Source organism: Pteropus medius, unplaced genomic scaffold, assembly GCF_902729225.1.
Source record: "Pteropus medius unplaced genomic scaffold, Ma_sr-lr_union100, whole genome shotgun sequence".
In the NCBI taxonomy this organism is placed as follows: Eukaryota; Metazoa; Chordata; class Mammalia; order Chiroptera; family Pteropodidae; genus Pteropus; species Pteropus medius.
In genome coordinates this window covers 12,035,222-12,054,751 of record NW_024349802.1, presented here as the reverse complement: position 1 = coordinate 12,054,751, position 19,530 = coordinate 12,035,222, and the positions used below count along the sequence as shown (strand labels likewise).

Genomic DNA, 19,530 nt, shown 5'->3' with positions numbered 1-19,530 from the left:
TAAAAAGTGATTTAGTAGCTCATTTTCATTTATCAGTTCTAAACCCAAACCATTTATATAATCAAGAGACACAGCCTCTTCAAACTAGTTTTGGGCAGAATAACTAGGAAGTTTGCAAAGGGACCCTCTGCTCTCTCACTCCCACCAAAAGGACACATAAGGTTCATGTCAATTTACAGTAAATCTCAGCCCACTTGTAAAAAGGCCTTCATGAAATTAAGCTAGGTACAAACTTTTTCTTTTATCGTATATGTTTTTGATATACCAACCTTCTCCAAACTTATTTCTAGGGCACTCAGAGGTTACCCTAACCTTTCATTTTATTCAAAGACAAAAGTACTTTACCCAAAATTTCACCATCTTAAAATTAGCTCATAACTCAAGCCTCCAAAATAAGACTTTAGAAGCCCTTAGTGAAAGAACACATAGCAACAGCTCTGCTCTAACGATAAGACAATTTTTCAATTATTTTTATTTTTAAGATTAAGCATCCTCATTGACAATGTCAGTCCTTGCTGACTCTTTGGATACACACACATAAAACGGTCAAAAGTGACTCCCCAATTTTCAAAGACAAAGTAGAAAAAAAGAACATGTTCACAGCTGCAGCTGAATTCTTCTGTTTTTTCAAAAAATAAAAATAAATTAATTTTGCTACCAAGCCACTCACCAAATCAAAGGAAAGAGAATTTTTTAAAAAGCCAACAAAACCCAGAAACAGGGATCCAGGCAAGCCAAAATTATCCCGCCAAACAGTGCTATTGCAAAAAAGGGTGGAAAACCAAATTACCAGAACTCATTAGAGAAGACCTTTAAAAAGATTTCAGAAAGTTAGGACTAAACTACAGTAGTGTGGAGTTCAAAAAGCAGATAATTAAAGAACGTTCAGCTTGCTCAGCTTGGGAATATACATCAGGCTTTCCTCTATTCCAGCAGAGGAAATAAAAATGTGAGCTGCTGGAGTTAATATTAAAATTGTCCTTACCACCATGAGGGTAAAGGGAGGAAATAGAGAATGAAAGCCAGCAAAGACAAGTTGTTCTAAATCCAGGCTCCACTGCCCAGGAAAGCCAAACATGGCTGAAGTTCTTCTGAGCTAGTATCTTCAAATAACAGACTCGGCCCAAAACCAGTGGACTATACACCAATAACAAATACTGGGTGACCCATAGTGTTTGTGGTATTAAAAAATATTTTTTAAATTATCTATAAATTTCCATCTTGAAAAGCAATAGACCAAAATGACACTGGGCTGTCCAATCAGTTATAGAGTAAAGGGCTCCCTCCAAAGAGAACTAACATCACAGAAATTTAGGTTGGAAGGAATGTAACATGGAGTAAATAAGATCAGGCTCTTGGTACAATTTTAATAAGGCTTCTACCCACCCCAGCTGTAAGGAATAGTACTGAGGGGACTCCCACAGAATGTCTTAGAGGGATGCTTCTCAGAGAGAAAATGGTCTTTAAGTTGAACTCGACCCTTCTCCTTACCTAAAGCTTAGGGAAGAAAATAAATATTTAATTTTTAAATATTCAGAGCTTTGGGTACATAGTAATATTTAATATTCTCTAGTTTCCATTTTCTGAACCTTTGGCTTATACTTTTCTCAATTACGTTACATTGAAAAATGTATGAGTGTGCCTTAATCAGTAGTACCACATGAAAATATAAAACTTGTCTTCCATATCTTCTACATTGGAAGAGTAAGTGAATGGTACCCTTAATACCCTGCAAAGTTATTTTGTATACTCAACAAAAGATTAGGGCAAACCATTTCACTTCCACATCTTGAGTAGTAGGAGTTAACTAGTCTTCAATTTCGTCTTCCCAAATATCTCCATTAACATCCACAGCATGGAACAACCTGGAAGCATATAAGGTATAATTTTATACACTTGAAAGAAATATAATTTCTTTCATTCTCTCAGAAATACTTTCTGTACTCCTGATGACATATGTATCTTTTCCTCCCTTTTAATATTCCACTTCAGAGAACTGAAATACGGATTGCTCTAAACAAGCTACCTTAAAGTTTATAAGAATAGTCCTTAAGGTCAAAAATAAACAATAATGGAAGATGGGTATTACCAAACTGATATTCAATGTATACAATATGTGGAATAAGTCAAGATTGGGAAAATCAATCAATCTAAAAGAAGTTGAACTCTTTCAAGACACTGTAACTCTATTATATGCTAATCGTTCCATCCTATCTTCATGGTCCTTGCACTCTCCAACACTCAAAGAATGTTTTGTAGTTGCCAACTTGTCTTCCATCCCTTATGCTATCTAAAATGTACCCAATTTTCAACACTAGCTTGCCAGTGGTTCATAGGCAGAGCTTGCATTTTCAGCTTCTCTCATAGTCTGATAACAGCAATGATAGTAAGTGCTGCACAGATGCCTAATAATAAAGATCAGCTGATGCTGAGACTGGGGCTGGTGAAGAACAGAATACCCACACTGTGCCAGGGGTCCCCCCACAGATCACTTACTAGTGACCAAAAAGTAAAATTACCTTTACAGTCAAGCAAATGATAAAACTGAGCATCATATGAAATAGTGGGATAGTCTGACATTACGGACCTGATGTAAAACAATATGAATTACATGCCACCCTTCATGAAGTATTCTTGTCAAAAATGTTACCCTTAATCTAGTCAAACTTCAGTCTAGGCATAAATTTCAGGTTACAGGAAATAGAGAAGATAGAGAAACAAGTTATAAGGCACCATAGAGAAACAAAACTCTAGATGGTAAGATGTTATATAGGATAACTGGCTTGGAGTCTTCACAAAGTCCGCATTCCCCTCAACGCATAACATATCAAAGTACGGTAGGCAAAACTTTTTTTATTAGGAGACTAAAGAAACAGAAAAAAATAAAATGACTGAACTTGATTAGATCCTGGTTGATAAAATAGCTTTAAAAGATATTTTTAGGGATAACTGGGAAGTTTTAATTACATTTACTATACGATAATATGCTACTAGGATTAAAGTTTTTAAAGTATTGTTATTATGTAGAAGAATTGTCTTAGGATATACATGTGGAAGGATTTAGAGATGAAGCATCATATCTCCAACTTCGGTTCAAGTAGTTCAGCAAAAAAGTTAGAGAACAAATATGGCAAAATATTATCAATTGTTAATTTTGGTAGAAGGTGTCCTACTATTCAAAGTCCTATCCTTTTAATTTTTCTGTTTGAAAATTTTCACTATAAAAAGTTGAAAAGGATAAAAAAATAAAATTTCCAAATACAATATGTTCATCATTAAACTCATTTTCAAGAAAATATAAAAATTCATATATGTGGGAAAATATATGAAAGAGAATTCCCTAATAAGCAAAGCACTTAAGTCAAACACTAGATCTATGGTCTGCAAATCAAGTGCCAAAAACTGCTGCTAAGCCTAGGGAACTCCGTGTATACATACCTGTTAAAACACGGGGAAGCAGGATCAGTGAAATGTTTATAAGGGTTTGCTCTAGACAGAGAACCCATGCAAATCCAGCAGAAATACTGCATACAGCCAGTACATGTCATCTTGTTACATCCATCTAGTTTCTGGTGGGAAAGATAGAAAGGGATAAATATTAAGGCTGTAAAAGCAAAAGAGAAATGTACATGCCAAAAAGATTCAGTAAAACATTCTCCTAGTCTCCTTTTTCTCATACAGGGAGGAGATATACAGGCAACACATTGATATCTATTTAATGCTTATTCTTTTGCATTACAAGTAAAACACAGAAAATATTTAGCAGGTGATCCTACAACTAGATACTTAGCAAGCTCTCTTCTGATAAACTGTAGATAAACCAAACATGTACATTGTTAAGTGAAACATATAGTTAGATTAATATTAAAATGTCTGGATTTAATACGTATGATTTTGAATTTTTCACATAAATCTAAGTAAACATTTGGTATCAAGTTCTCCACTCTATCATAGATAGAGTAGTGGAAGAAAGTGTTAAATAGAATGCCAGTTTACTGAATGGAATAACTGGGGAATGACCACCACAGTCAGTTCAGATATACAGTAGTCCCCTCCTATCTGCAGATTTGCTACCTGCGGTTAACTGTGATTCAAAAATATTAAAGGAATAATTCCAGGAATAAACAATTCATAAGTTTTAAACTGTACACCATTCTGAGTAGCGGGATGAAATCTAGTGCTGTTCTACCCAAGACGTGAATCATCCCTTCCCGTTAGTCACTTGGTAGCCTCCTATCAGATCGACTGTCACGGTATTGCAGTGTTTATATTCAAGTCACCCTTACAATAGTCTAATTCTACCTCACAAAGCCTACATTATTCACCTCATTTTGTATCATTGCACATCATCTCAAGAAGGGAGAATATAGTATAACATAGTTCCATGAAAAGAGACCACATTCAAATAATTTCCATTACTGTATATTGTTATAATTATTTTATGATTATTATTGTTAATCTCTAACTGTGCCTAATTTACGTTAAACTTTAACATGGATATGTATGTATAAGAAAAAACAGTATATACAGGGTTCAGCACTATCCATGATTTTTGTCATTCACTGGGGTCATTCACTGGAGTTTTTGTCATTCACATTGATACGCAGGAACTACTGTAATGGACTAGAACAGAAGAATCAAATACAAAGATACATCTCAATTTTAAAACATATTGAGATTTTGTCAAGAAGCAATAATATTTATCTATTTTGGCTCTGATTAATGGGAAAATATCTCCATTTCCTAAGCATATACTTGTTAAACAGGTATGTTAAATTCCAGGATAAATAGTTCTGAGAAGTCAGTTGGATTTTTTGTTTATCATGTAGATGAACTAAGAGTAGATCGGAGCTCTAGTATGGCCTCCTCATAACCCATTCAATTTTGAGGTGGATATAATGTGAGAAAATTGTCACTGTATGAAAGCACTTTGAAAAGGGAAATCAACATACATTTAAGGTTGCTAACAATATTAAGTAGTGAACTGCATCTTCCAAGTAAGAAGGTTTAATAAATATCAAAATGTGCTTCCTTAATTAGTCATAAAATTAATAGGGTTCTTGGGGCAACCGTAACATGCCTGCAAGCCTGTTTACCTCTATGGGAGTCTCACAACATGGACAGCTCTTGGAGTTCTTTTTTAGCCACTCCTTACTTTCCATCTCTTCCAGTGCCTTCTGAATCACCCTCTTACCATACCTCTGTTCCAAAAGTCTTTTATTGGCCTCATCTGCTTGCAGGTACTCACTTCGTAAGTCTATTAATTTCTCTAGAAAGTGAAATGGAAAATTAACTTTTATACAACTTTGCAATGCTAATTAAAAACCATTAAAAATGTCCACAACCTTTGACTACTCAGTAATGTTACCCCAGGGACTTTATCATAAGGAAACAATCCAAAGTAAAGTTATATGCATGGAAATGCATACAACAGTAGCAAACGAATTAAATGTCCAAGGGAATAACTATGTGTGAAAGAGCCATTTAATAACATAATAGTCAGTTATTAAAAACTTATAATCAAGATGGCTAAAACTCAATTAAAATATTCATTACAGAATCCAGAAAAAAAAACATATTTATGTTATAGCTAGGTAAAAGTTAAACATGCACAAATGACAAGGAACAAAAAAGAATCCTCCAGGAGGGGAGGGAAAAATGGCATAGATGATAGAAGCTTTGTTCATCCCTCCTGCAACCACATCAAAATTGTGATGGAAACACGGAGCAAATAGCAAGCAGTCACCTGGGATCCAGATGAACAGAAACACTACAACTAGGGAGAGAAGTTAAGAAATCACCCTGCAACAGTAGAATGCAGGAGGGGATGAAGACACAAGGTTGCCCAGTCCTGAGCGGCTGAGTGGGGCAGAATCTGTGGCAGCCGCAGAGCGCAGCTGCAGCCACCACCTGAAGGGGCCGTGTCCATGAGTAGACTTTCATTGTGACAGACTTGCTTACTCTGAGCACCAGTGCCCGGTCAGCTGCTGGGGGGAAGGCACTGGGACTTTCAGGGGGACACTAAGTTGTCAGAGCGAGGGCCAGAGGCAATGCTTTCTCCAGGGCAGAAGAGCTGGCAGTATCCACTGTTCCTCTGTCGAGCCCTTCCCTCTCCCAGTGTGCAGACTCAGCGCCACCATAGCTGAGACATCATCAGATTGGATAACAGAGGTCGCTCCACCCAGAGGATTCCTTGAAACTTTGCCTCCCCCAACTCGCAGTCCCACTCAAGCCACATTCAGTTGTGTCCTCAGGGAGTCAGGTGCTCCTTGCTGAGCCAACTCCAAGACCAACACAGGTAGAAGCTTGCCTCAATTTCTGGCATGGTTTCTTGAGGCAACTATAAGCACAGTTTCTTGAGGCAACTATAAGCACAACTATAAGCACTGCTTGCTGAATCTTAACAGGTGGCCCCAGAGGGCCACAGGCTAAACTTGGCCTGCAGCTGAACCCCTCTCAGGACTATGCCACTGGACACCTACTACACAAAGCCACACTAATAAGACCAGGAGACACAGGAGCTATGCTTAGTACATAGGAACTGACACAGAAAGGCAGCCAAAATGGGAAGACAAAGAAATAGAAACCATATGAGAGGACAGAACAGAGATCCAGAAATAATGGAGTCAAACAATCTAACAGATACAGAGTTCAAAACACTGGTTATAAACATGCTCAATGAACTTAGGGGAAGGAAAGATGAACTCAGTGAGAACTTTAACAAAGAGATAAAAAACATAAAAATGGAAATGGAAATTGTAAAAGGGAACCAACCAGTTAGAAATAAAGAATACATTATCTAATATGAAGAGTCTATTAAAAGGAATCAACAGAGTGGATAAAGAAGAGGATCGAATCATCAATATAGAGGATGGGGAAGCCAAGGACGCCCAATCAGAAGAGCAAGGAAAAAAAGCCAAAACTACAATAAAAATTTAAGGAGTCTATGGGATAAAATTAAATGTAAAAACATAGGGGTACTTGAAGGAGAACAAGAAGTTGAAGAGCTATTTGAAGAAATAATGATGGAAAATTGCCCTAACTTGGTGAAAGAAATACACAAACCCAGAAAGCTCAGAGTCCCAAAAAAGATGAACCCAAAGAGGCCCACACCAAGACACACAATTAAAATGCCAAAGGTTAAATACAAAGAGAGAATCTTAAAAGCAACAAGAGAAAAGCCGTTATCTACAAGGGAGCTCCCATAATACTGGCAGCTGACTTCTCAAAAGAAACTACACAGGACAGAAGGGCTTGGCACAAAATATTTAACGTGATGAAAACCCAGGATCTACAACCAAGATACTTTATCCAGCAAAGCTATCATTTAGAGTCGAAGGACAGATAAAGAGCTTCCCAGACAAAAATAAGCTAAAGGAATTTATCAACAGCAAGCCAGTATTACCAGAAATGTTGGAGGGACTTCTTTAAGAAAAAATACGTATCAAAAACATGAATAAAAAATGGTAATAATTACATTCCTATCAATGAGTACCTCAAATGGAAAAGAATTAAGTGCTCTAACCAAAAGATAGGGTGGCTGAATGGGTAAGAAAACAAGACTCCTACATATGCTGCCTACAAGCAACTCACTTCAGATTAAAAGACACACAGACTAAAAAGAAGGAGATGGAAAAAGATATTGCATTAAAGGACCTACAGGGTATTGCACTGAATGAGATGTCAGATAGAGAAAGACAACTAACTATCGCATGATTTCACATATATGTGGAATCTAAAGAACAAAATAAACAACAACAAAAATGGAAACAAACTCATCGAAACAGAGAATATTTTGAGGGCTACTAGATGGGAAGGGGGTTGGAGGGGACAGTGAAAAAGAGCAAAGGGATTAAGAAGTACATATGGATAGTTACAAAATAGACATGGAGATACAAAGTGTAGCAAAATGAAAATAGTTAACAATGTGGTAATAAATATGGAAGGGCGAAGAGGGGCTCTAGATTTAGTGGGGTGATTACTTTGAGTTAAAAACTGACTTAACTAAAAAACCCAAAGGTTGAAACAGATATCAATTTTCCACTAAGTCAGCATCATTCACCAAGTTAATGACAAGGCCTACCAAATAAACAAAAGCACCTTTGGCTTAAGGACAAAAACTGTTTAAGTTGGTATATAAAAAAAAAAAAATCCAGTGAATAAAATTTACCACCCACAAGTACTGAAAAGTTCTTCCTGCCAACTTTCCCCTTGATACTCTTTAATCTGGTTTCTATTGCTTTATCATTTAACTCAAATGGAATAGGCAGCCATTCCCACAGCCTTTACTTATAGACAAAAGGCTTTTTTATTCACAATCTTATTACCTTAATCTTTCAGCATGACTAGAGACCTCTCCTACCAATGTTTTTGTCATTTTATTAGTTTACTTTCCTCATATTTAGAGCTCTGTCTCCCTTTTAATGCAGTGAACATTTTCTGGCATAGAATCCTATCTGCACTCTTCCTTTATCCTGTGAATCCTTTCTCTGCATTGTATATTACCAGGCTTTATCACCTCTGCCGAGATGTAGCAGACATGTATCTTTTTATGCTGTCATTTTTATCCCTTTAATAATTCAAAACATTTTTGTGTTCCTAGACATCTTAAGGACAAAGATTATTGCTTTAATGTTCTCAAAATAATAAGCTAGTACTTCAAATATTTTATATGGTAATATTTAACATATGTAAAAATATAGATACAAATAAAGAGATGCCAAATTTTCCTGAAGCCCCCAGCTCACCTTTGATTTCTTCCTCAAATGCTGTTAAACACCTGAAATGTACTCTAGCTTCTCAATGCTAAAGCTACAGAAACCTAAAAAATCACTTATATTATGCTGTGGTGAGTTCTCCAATCCATCTGCCCAGTCCCACCTACAAGACTCTGCTCTAGGCAACTGGAAGTATCTATTCATTTTTCTCTCGGAGTACTTTCTTGGAGATAATGACATTCTGCTAACAGCAGCAATCAGTAACAAGAATAATAATGGCATCAATAGTTATCATTTTACATGTATGAGCCCATTGTTCTCAAATTATTTATGGTGAAGGACTAGTTTTTCTACTCTGTCGGGACAATCAAATAAATTATTAGAAAAATGAAAGTAAAAAGACAAAAAATATAAGCCCTAACTTTTATTTGATTTGACTGACCTTAAATTACTGTGACATTGCTATAAAAGTTTCTAACCCTGACTCCCAATTTCTGTATTTATCATGTCACAGACCAGTATAACAGCTTTGAAAAGCACTACGATAGTTCATTTCATCCTTACAATAACCCTATAAAGTAGCTGTGATCATCATCTCTGTTATGAAAAAGACTTAAGTCACCAAACTCCAGTTAAATTGATGTCAAGGGCCTGGTTGCTCAATCCTTATCTAGCTCAGAAATGGCAAACAGGTTTCACTTCCTGTGCCTACTTCAGGAGAGGGTGGCTTTCTACAGCACTGTGTTGAGGAAGATTTTGAAGCCTCCCTGGGCTCAAAGAGAAAGCACTTGATGACTGATCAGATGTATGTGCCACAGAAACAAGAGTGACAACTATGCATTTGTCAATGTGGATTTCATTACATTATTTCATGTTCACAGATAAAAATTACTGTGCCATTTCTCCCCTGGAACGTTCTCCCCTCATATCTGCATGGCGTGTTTCCTTACGTCCTTCAAGTTTACTCAAACCACTTTACCAACAAGGCCTCTCCTGGTTTCCCAAAGTAAATTCCCAAGGCCCTTCCCCTTCAAAACATTTCATATTCTCTCCATTTCATTTATTTTTTCCTCCTTACCACTAACCACCATCTCATACTCTTATTTTGTTTGCCTGTCTCCTCCATTAGAACGTAAATTCCAAGAGGGCATTTGGCCACTACCATATCCACAGAAACTAGGACAGTAACTGACACGAAAATATCTTTTGAATGAACACCTTCAAATTGAAAAACTGAAGTGATAAATTGTTTCTTTCTTTTTTGGGGGGGATGAGGTGGGATCAGGGTTGGGGGGACTGAGTTTGTCCAGTTACCACTTACCTGCAGTCACCTTACATGGAGAGACGCCATGGTAGGTCAATCTGCACAAGGTACAGAAGGCAAAATTGCAGCTGGAACAGATGCCCATGGTGCAGCCAGGCTCCTGCATGACAGGCAACTGGCAGCATGGGCGGGGGCAGTACACCACATCTGCCATCAGGTCCAAGGTAGACTGGAGAAGTAGCCGGTCATAACGGGCAAATAACTCTGCTTCCACTAGCTCTTTGACCTGGAGGAACATATTTTAAGACACAGAGGTTTGATGGTTTCCCAACCAGTTCTGTTCCTGAGGAGATACTTAGGATGTGGATGCAAACCAGACGCACATAAATTAAGCCCCTCTACCTCATTTCAAAATCAAACCAAGTATAGCAAGTCTGTACCTTGACTGAGATGGTGTTTAATGGATCTACATTTGTCAAAACTAAGCAAACCATACACTTTAAATAGGTAAATGCCTTAATAAAGTTGATTAAAAAAAAAAAATTACACCAAGTAGGCTGTCTTTATGTTAAAGTCTGTAAACAACTCAGTTAACCATCCTAAGGGATATCCCTTTCAGATCTCAAACTCACACAAAGACAGGTTAGTGATTCCCCAAGGTTGATGGCATCCTAGTAAACTGATATAAAGTAAATCATCAAAATTACATCATACTTTCTCAACATTCACCCCTGCCAAGGACTGCCTATCCTGAGGCCAACAAAAGCATTTGTTTGCTTAAATGGTAAAGTAAGACCACAGCATTCTTGATAGATACAGTGAAACAACTGTGGGCTGGCTCCAAGGCCTCAGATTGCCCTGACGAGCCCCATCAAGGAAGTTCCTGAAAAGATGACTCCTTTTGTGAAAGAGAATTAGGATGCAGGTGTCAGCAGAGTAAAGAGTTACCTGACCAGGAGTGGCCACTGAAGGGCACTTAGGTTCTGGGCAGTTGAGGCATTGAACTTGGCCGTCTCTGATCTGGATTTCAAAGTAGTCCTTCAGACAGGCTTTGCAGTACACATGCCTGCACTCCAAGAAGTACATGCATTCACTACCCAGCTTCTCAGAGAAACAAATATTGCACAGGAACAATTTACTATTAAAGCATTTTATCTGCTGAGCTTGATCAAAGTCCAAGATTTCCTGGATCAGACTTGACAATGATTCCACATCCTGCACAGCTCTCTCATCCACAACCTCCTCTTGATCTACATCAGATCCAGCAGCACCTCCAAAATCTAGCTCTGTGTTGGCAGAGGCTTGAGCCGTCCTTCTCTGCACTTTTTTCTGAGAACCCATCTTGAGCTCAAAAGGAGAGACTATATTCAGGTACCCTAGGGTCTCTTCCTTAAGAAACTGCATCCAGGCAAACAGGACCACACTGCCACGGTGTTCTTCCCACAGGTTGTCTAAGTGCTTGCAGAGAGCAGACAGCTAGGAGAAAACACATGAGGATGCTGGTGAGTTTGGAAAGACCATGATGCTATCAACTCATTTCCCTTGACCTCTTTTTAACTTGTATGTTAGGCTCTCACACTTCCTAACATGATTTTTACTGCTGTGAAAAACTGTGTTGCAAAACAGCACCGATACTCTTATCAGAACACTTCTTAAACTATTCAGCAACATAAGCCATAGTAGAACACAAAGTCAAAAGCTAAAAGAAGTACCAGGAAAACAAGAGAAATGGCACAATTTCACAAGATGTAGAACCAGATTTATGTACGCACTCCCGAATGGGGGGCTTTTTCTGTTCTTTAATTGTTCTTTGTGTTAGTATTGCTATATACCTCATGTAGGAGAAAGAGATCTAGCTCTAAAATGAACTATTTCTATTCCTTTGGAGTCCTAGCCCTGTAGGTACGCTGTAATAATGGTTAGAAAGAGAATAGTTTAAAATATCATTCGAGTTTTAAAGTCAATTCTTTCAGTCCTATCAAAAAGCCAGCTCATGTGAAAAGAAACACTAAAGGATCCAACCTCAGAGACCTTGTTATCCAGATTTACGAGCTGGTTCTAACTGAGCAATCCGAGTTTACCCTAGATCCTGGTTAATGGAGGCAGGCAGACTGATATTGAACAGGACATGATTTCAAGCCTTTGACATGGTCTGGTTGCCATAGGGAAATTTCACAGTTTCTAAGCTAAACAACTGAAATTTAAACTATTTCAACTTTTCCTCCTTATAAGTAGTCTAATTCAAACTGAATGACAAATATTAGAAATGTGAAATATTTGCAAGCAGAGCTCAGGGATTAACACTAGCTTTTCTTTTTAGGTAAACATCAAAAAATAAGTCTTCCAGATGCAAATCCACTTTGTAAATTTAAATAACAAGTGAACAAGGACCACGTTTTCTGTTCCTTGCTGCCCACTCGGCCCTAACACAGACATGACCTTAAACACTAAACGACCAGTTCAAGATTGGAAACTAATGCTTTTCCACATTTGCATGAATATGCTCATAAGATCAACCACACTTTGAGAAACCTGCTGAAAGTTGTAAAATGGAATAAATACTAAAAGGGAAGCTTTGAGTTCTGGTTGAGCCACCAAATCCAATTAAGAAGCCATTCTCACCAACCTCTTTTCTTCTCCAGCCCCTTCTCAAAAGAGGCATCTGATATGCACATTGAGGAAAAGGGAGCTAGAAAGAGGAAAAGAGCGAGAGAGAGACGGGGGGGTGGGGTGTGTGTGTGTGAAGGAATCATGGAAAATACAAGAAAACTAACCTATTTCCTTTCTATTTACCAACCCCAATTCAGTGAAAGACAGGTCCATGTGTCAACTTCCCTATCAATGGGTGAAATTCCTAATGCCAAGGAATCGGGTACCAGTAACAAATAAGAACTGAACCAAAAAGTAGCATAAAATGTCAATTACAAGAACAAAAACTTATTTGATAGAGGATCCTACTGTAACTTTAGCTGTATAACATAAAATAATGAACAACTCTCCTCTCCCTATTAAGCAAATGTTATTTGGCTGGAATCTGAAACTAGAACCACACCCCCAGTTAATTTGTTCTTTTGTTGTACATGTTATGTGTGTATGCACACACACAGGCATGGATATAAATTATCAAGAGTTCTCTTGAGAAACGGGACTATAAATATCTAAATTCAGCCAACTATCAGTGATCTAAATGTCAAACAGCCTTGATATTCTTTGGCAAATAATCCACTGTCTTGCATATACTGTCTCTGGCACAGCTATTAGAATGTGAGGTAATATTCCTTTTTATTCCATGTGTATTATCTTTTTTTAAAGTTTAATTTTGTTTTTAAATCTCAATTTTAAGCTCAGTTTTATAAAAGCACTCTTATCTAAAAGCTTAGCCTATTGGGGAAGGGAGAGGAGGGAGACTGAAAACTACATGATCGAAAAGGAAGAACTGATGCATTGTTCCTTAAGGTCAAGAACTCTGACAGCTTTTGTCTTAATATACACCAGCCTATCAATCTTCATCATGACTTCTAGAAAAGTAACTGCTATTGATCCATTATCCCAGAACACTTTACATTAGCTTCAAGTTACATTTATGTCTCAATCAAGAGTTGAGGTTGTTACTAGAAAAGGACATATAACCTGGAGGACATGACAGTTCATAATATAAGATCTCAAGCCTTCATGAGCTATCTACATGAATCATACACACTTTTCTATTTGTGTGTAATTATATCTATGTGAGACCAGTCGGCAATTACTAACATACAGATCTTTAAAAATAACTTATTATGTTTACTTAGGAAGTTTGTTTATTCTAATTACATTAGCTCAATTTTATTCCTCCAATTACAATTAAATCTTTCATTTAAGGAATGGATAAGAAACTAAGAAAAAAAGAATAATACCAACATCTAAGGAAAATGAGGAGGACCATATAGTCTCCATCGCAGTACAGATTAAATGGGAAAATAACAAGACAAGAAACAATATACTTGATTAAAAAATACTCCCACTGCAATTCATAAGGATTAATCATAATTACTGCCATTCCTTTCTAAAACACTTTCAATTCATTAACATTAGGATTCATGAAGGCGAGGAGAAAAATAACAAAATCAAAGCCATTTGTTCTTCATGCACTGAATTTAAGATCAAGGCAGTCTTTAATTAAAGATGATTTTTTAAGTTTCTAAAAATGGATAGGAGAAATTAAGTTTCGGGTCTAACCTGAGTTGGTGACAGCCATTTGCCACTAAGTGTGAATGAAGGTGGGGAAGAGGATGGATAATCTGGTGGCAGTTCAAAGTTCAGCACAAGTGGAGGCAGAAAGCAAATGGTGTATTCAAAGCCACTATTCTGGAGACACTCATTTGAATTGCCTGAACCAAAAACAAAGATTAGAAAGGATCAGTTGGTCAGCACTTGAGTGAGTGTCCATTATTGTTGAGCGGTGCTCAAGAAAGACTTAATGCTTTAGCTGAGGGGATAAAAACCTTCTCCAAAGCACTTTCTATTCCCTAATTTTAACTTCGTAGCCACCACCTTTAAAAAAAATTTTGTAAGCCCTTTAAAAATCTACTAAGCACCATGAAATTTATAATGAAGATACACAACTTATTCTTGTATACACTTTTAAGTACAATTCCTAACACTATTGAGTAAGTAATAGACAACATTTTCTTTTGTTGTTGTTTTACAGTAGATGATTAAAGACACAATCTAGAGAAAAGGATGTTTATTTCTATCAAAGAACCATGACTTACTTAGACCACTATGAGCCAACTACCCATGAATCATAGTTGGGAGAATCTGTGCCAACACAATGATCTCAGGCTTGAGGGCAAGATACCGCACACAACACTCTCACAATCAAAGTTCCATTTTAAATCATCACACTTAACTTCCTTTTCTCAATGCCTTTATAGTAGAAACATTTGAGAAAGTGTGCATCAAAGTCTTCTGTAAATATCTATATCAAAAGCAGTTTTTTGTTTTGTTTTTTTCCTGAAGCAAAGGGTCACAGAGTAACAATACACATCACATGTTTATGGTAGTTTAAATGATTCTGGAAACCAAACAGTATTAACAACCGCCCTGGTACTTTAAAGCTTCCCAAGAGTTTTCATACACATTATTTCATTTTCTCTTTTACTATCTATTTAACAGCCAATGACTCATGGCTGATAAACTGCTATTTAGAAGATTAGGAAGCATGGAATATGAAGGATAATATTCCAAATTCATTAGTCAAAACTCGGAATCAAACTGAAAACTGTTTAACTCCCAGTCCAATTTTCATTTAAAACAAAAACATGCATTAAATCTATAATAACACCATCACTAATGCCTATAAACATAAGGTGATAATTTAGGTTTCACGAAGAAATTGAGAATAACCTTTATTTAGAAAAAAATCTGTTTAAGAGAATTTTATTAACTAACCGCTCACAAATATCTTGAAATTTTGTGGCACGTCCAAATAGATCCTGGTTTCTCCACCTTGGACAGACTCTGCTTTTCTAAATTCATCTCCATCATAAATACTCGCCAGAGCCAGCAATTCATCCTCCTGAGCTTCTCGGTCTTCTGACGACATTTAATTTTCTGAGGATCTGAAGATAATCATTCAAATCACTTAAGAATAGAAAAGACAGTTTGGAAAAGTCTAGTGGCCCCAAGAAAAAACAAAGTTCCTCCCGAACAAGTACAAAGTCAATCAATACTCTCACTTGTCTGCTAAACTAAAAAATGACAGGCATGTCAAAGTTGTGCAATAGTAGCAGCCTTTTTTCCAAAAAGAATGATTGCAATGCTTCTAATTGCTGATTTTATCAGTTAACTATGACTGATTAAAGGGAGAAAAACACTTTAAAAAATTTTTTGAAAGGACAAATCACAAATTACTTGTTGTCCACTAAACCTAGCAAAGTGTCTTGCCCACAAAAGGAGTTAAAGTATATTTGATATACTTTTTAAAAATAAATGAATTTTTAAAATCCACAGGAATCTCTAGGGCAGGTTTTCTCAACCTCAGCACTACTGACATTTTGGAACAAATCTTTGTTGTGGGAGGCTGTTTTGTGCAGTATAGGATGTGTAACAGCATCCCTGGTTTCAATCCATCAGATGCCAATAGTGTCCCTTTCCCTCAAAAGTTGTGACAATCAAAATTATCTTCAGACATAGCCAAATGGCCTAGGGGAGGGGGAAGGGCCAAAATTGCTCCTAGGGGAGAATATTCTGTTCTAGAAAATGTTATGGGGACACACACTGTATAAGAAAGTTAAATAACTGAGAAAGCAACAAAATAACATTAAAATTTTGAAATAATATCAGATTTTGTCAAACCAATTTTAAGATTTACCATTCTTTCTGGTAACACAAATACACTATAATCAAAGTGTGAATCAATGCTTGTTAATCACAGCAACTGAAAGACGCATCACAATTTCAGATAATTTAAATGTGAAAATGTAATGAGAATCTATAAAAATTACTTGTTTGACTATAATTGCATTGCGAATACACTTCCTTTTGACTGAAATCGTTTTTAAATTGAAATGTACAAAACTGAAAAGTTAGGACATGATTTTTCACACTATAAAAGGTGACACTACAAAATTTAGACATATTCATTTAAAATTATTCCACTTTCAAAAAAATAAGTTTTTCCAGTTGATAATGGTTCTGCTTATGCTGCTTCCCTATCTAAGGTACAGTGACATGTTTCATTTGAGGTCAATTAGTACCTGTTAATAACAACCAGAAGAAAAATATATTAATACGACAGTCTATTTCAGTTCAGTCTGGAATTCACGCAAATTCCATTTATTCTCCCACCAGTGATGAGACTGCTGAAGTTGGATAAGAAGCCAAGATGTGGAACTCATATTAGATATACTATAGAAATCCTGACATCTGCAAAAAAAAAAAAAAAGAAAAAAAACACATAAAAGGTGGTGTTAGACGCCTCTCCAAATTTAAATTCTGAATTCCTGTTATCGCTACTTAAGTCAAACACATCCGAACGCTAGTCTATCTTAATCTACAGCTACATATTACTCTCCTAGGACAGCTTAACTGAGCCACGTGGTAAAGGGCATTTGCATGTCCCCAACACTGAGAGGTTTTCTTATCTGTCTTCAGCCCTAGGAGCTGAGAAGGAAAGTCAAGGTCATGAGAAGACAGCAAGCACACCACACCCCAAACAAACATCTTCTTGGGTTTGTTTTTGTTTCTCCTTTCCTCTTCTGCTGCTTCTATTCCTTTATTTCCTAACCCTCTCCAGTTTTTCCGCTCACCTACTAATGAATTAATTCTGCCAGGGACACTCCATGTTAGGTTAATTTAAGCATGATAGCTGGATGTTAAAAAACAAAACAACTCATGCATGCATGCACACGCAAACTTTTATGTTCTGTTCTAAATGCTTTAGAGCCAGGCTTCTGAACTGGGAGTGAGGGGGAAGAAGAAGGGGGACCCATAGAAGGATTATGGAGAATCCTATGAACACCCTGAAAGTACATGCAAAATTATTATATAATAAACCATAATTTTAAAATCAGAGTTCCAGGTATGTGACTCTTAAATACGCTAAAAATAAAATTCAGATTCAATTTATATTTATTGAGCACCCACTATGTATTATTAGGTCCTTTCGCGTTACCTTATTTAATCTTAAACAGTTTTACCAGATGTAGTACCTGGTGATAACATAATTAAGCTTTCTGTTTCTTCTAGTTTAAACATTTCTAACTGGGGTGAGAAATGAATTTATAGTTTCTGGGTTTAGGTTAGTGTTCTCTATCTTGTCTGCACATTAGAATCGCCTGAACAATTAAATCAGGTATCAGTAGCTATCCAAGCTGTCCAGATAACTCTAATGTGCTGCCAGGATAGAGCAGCTCTACTCCAAGCAGTATTTCCCATCAAGTTCTTCATGACCTACCCCAACAGAACTCAGCTTCTGAAACTGCCATGGGGATCCCAGTGCCTTAATTCAAGTCGTTGACCTACATTTCCCTCTGATTCTACCCACTCGGCCTAAAGTCCCAACTCCAAAACCCCTACTCCATGTAGAAATTTCTAATTAGACCTCATGCTTGTCTTTAAAAATCCAGCAAACTTTTGTTACTGTAACTTTCCTAAGACACTGTCATATCCTACCTTGCATTACAGTAGTTTATGAACTTGTACTTCCTCTCATACCATTAATTAGTTCCTTAGGAGCCAGCATCAAATCTTTTGCATGTGTATTGTTCTCAGCATCTAGTAGTAACCTGCATTAGACACTGGAAAAAATTAGAAGTGAACTGGGGTGGGATGCAGCATGCTGAAATGGAGTGTCAGAATCATAAGGTTCAGTAACTGGTCAGTCACATCCAACTAGAAGCAGGAGGTTGGTTTGGTAATGACAACAACAAGAACAGTTAATTACACTTGGTGCACTCTTACCATGTGCAAGCCCTTTAAATGCATTAACTCCTGTTAGATTCCCACAACCCACGAAGCAAGTTCTACTATTTCTATTACACAGATTAGAAAAAAAAAGACAATTTAAGTCCTCTTCCGGCCCAAGGTCACACAGCTAATATATAACTAAATATGGATTCAGACCATCCTATTCCTGTAATACGGGAACGAATATAAACCCCAGCGCCATCAGACTAGAGATAATTCAAGTTTAATATTAGTTTTGGAAAGCCGGAAACCGCTACACCGGCGAGGGAAACCCCTCCTCCGCTGGGTTTCCCTGCGGCCTGGAAAAATCCTACTCATTCTCCCAGGCCACACCTTACGGACTCCAGCCCTGGGGTCAGCCCTGGCTCCGGGATCAGCACGCCGTCGCCAGGGTCTCCACTGCTCACCACCTGGCATGTTGAGTGAAGTCTGTGCGACTCACCTACAAACCGGAGGACAGGCCCAAGCCTAGCTACCTGCCCCAGCGCCAGGACACAGAGGACGCTGGGCGGACGGGTGCGGTCCCAAAGGAGCGGACTGGACCCTACCTTTCCTCCTCTGAGCGCCCTGGGGAGTTTTAGCCGGGCCGGGCTGGGGGCTCCCCGTCCCAGGTTTGGAGGGGTTGAGGCCCACTGGGCAGTCCCGGCCCGGCCGCACTCGCTGACTCGTGCGCCCGGAGCGCGGTCCCCACCGTACCTTCCGGCCGCCCCACTGTGCCGGGCCGGAAAGTTCCGCCCTCCGCCCTAGCCCCGGGTCCCCTCACCGCCACTAGCGAGCCCAGCTCCGAGACGCCGGACTCAACCTGCGCACCGCCTCTTCCGTCTTAGGACCTGTCAGCTGAACTAGACAAATCCGGCTTCGGCGGCCCCGGCTTTGCGCAGCCGCCGTGTCTGTCCGGGCACCTCGACGGCCCCCCGCAGGCCAAAGGTAGCGCTACAGGCGGGACCACAGTCACCGCCTCCCACCGTTCGGCAAACTTAAGTATTCTGCCTCTGGAAAAGTTGATACAAAGGCAGATCTGAGACCGCGGGCCCAGGATTTAGAATTATTGCCAGTCCCTAGAGGAGATCGCGAGGCAACGGTCTACCTGGGGCATAC

General features: G+C 38.2%; 1 protein-coding gene across 9 annotated transcripts; it reads right to left on the bottom strand.

The window, feature by feature from the left end:
• Positions 1 to 438: 438 nt before the first annotated feature.
• On the bottom strand, positions 439 to 19,325 carry RNF14 (ring finger protein 14). Of its 9 annotated transcripts, none has more exons than XM_039836403.1 (10): positions 19,196 to 19,325; positions 18,139 to 18,263; positions 16,722 to 16,890; positions 15,415 to 15,584; positions 14,200 to 14,351; positions 10,930 to 11,457; positions 10,039 to 10,267; positions 5,097 to 5,269; positions 3,439 to 3,569; positions 439 to 1,865 (listed from the first exon to the last, which is right to left on the bottom strand). In XM_039836403.1, the coding sequence occupies exons 4-10, from the start codon at positions 15,566 to 15,568 to the stop codon at positions 1,808 to 1,810; spliced, it is 1,425 nt and encodes a 474-aa protein (XP_039692337.1). In that variant the 5' UTR covers positions 15,569 to 15,584; positions 16,722 to 16,890; positions 18,139 to 18,263; positions 19,196 to 19,325; the 3' UTR covers positions 439 to 1,807. The 9 variants fall into 9 exon arrangements, with proteins under 9 accessions (XP_039692337.1, XP_039692339.1, XP_039692334.1 ...); XM_039836405.1 differs by having other exon boundaries at positions 18,139 to 18,251; positions 19,196 to 19,318; XM_039836400.1 differs by lacking the exon at positions 19,196 to 19,325 and adding an exon at positions 18,875 to 19,122.
• Positions 19,326 to 19,530: the final 205 nt, after the last annotated feature.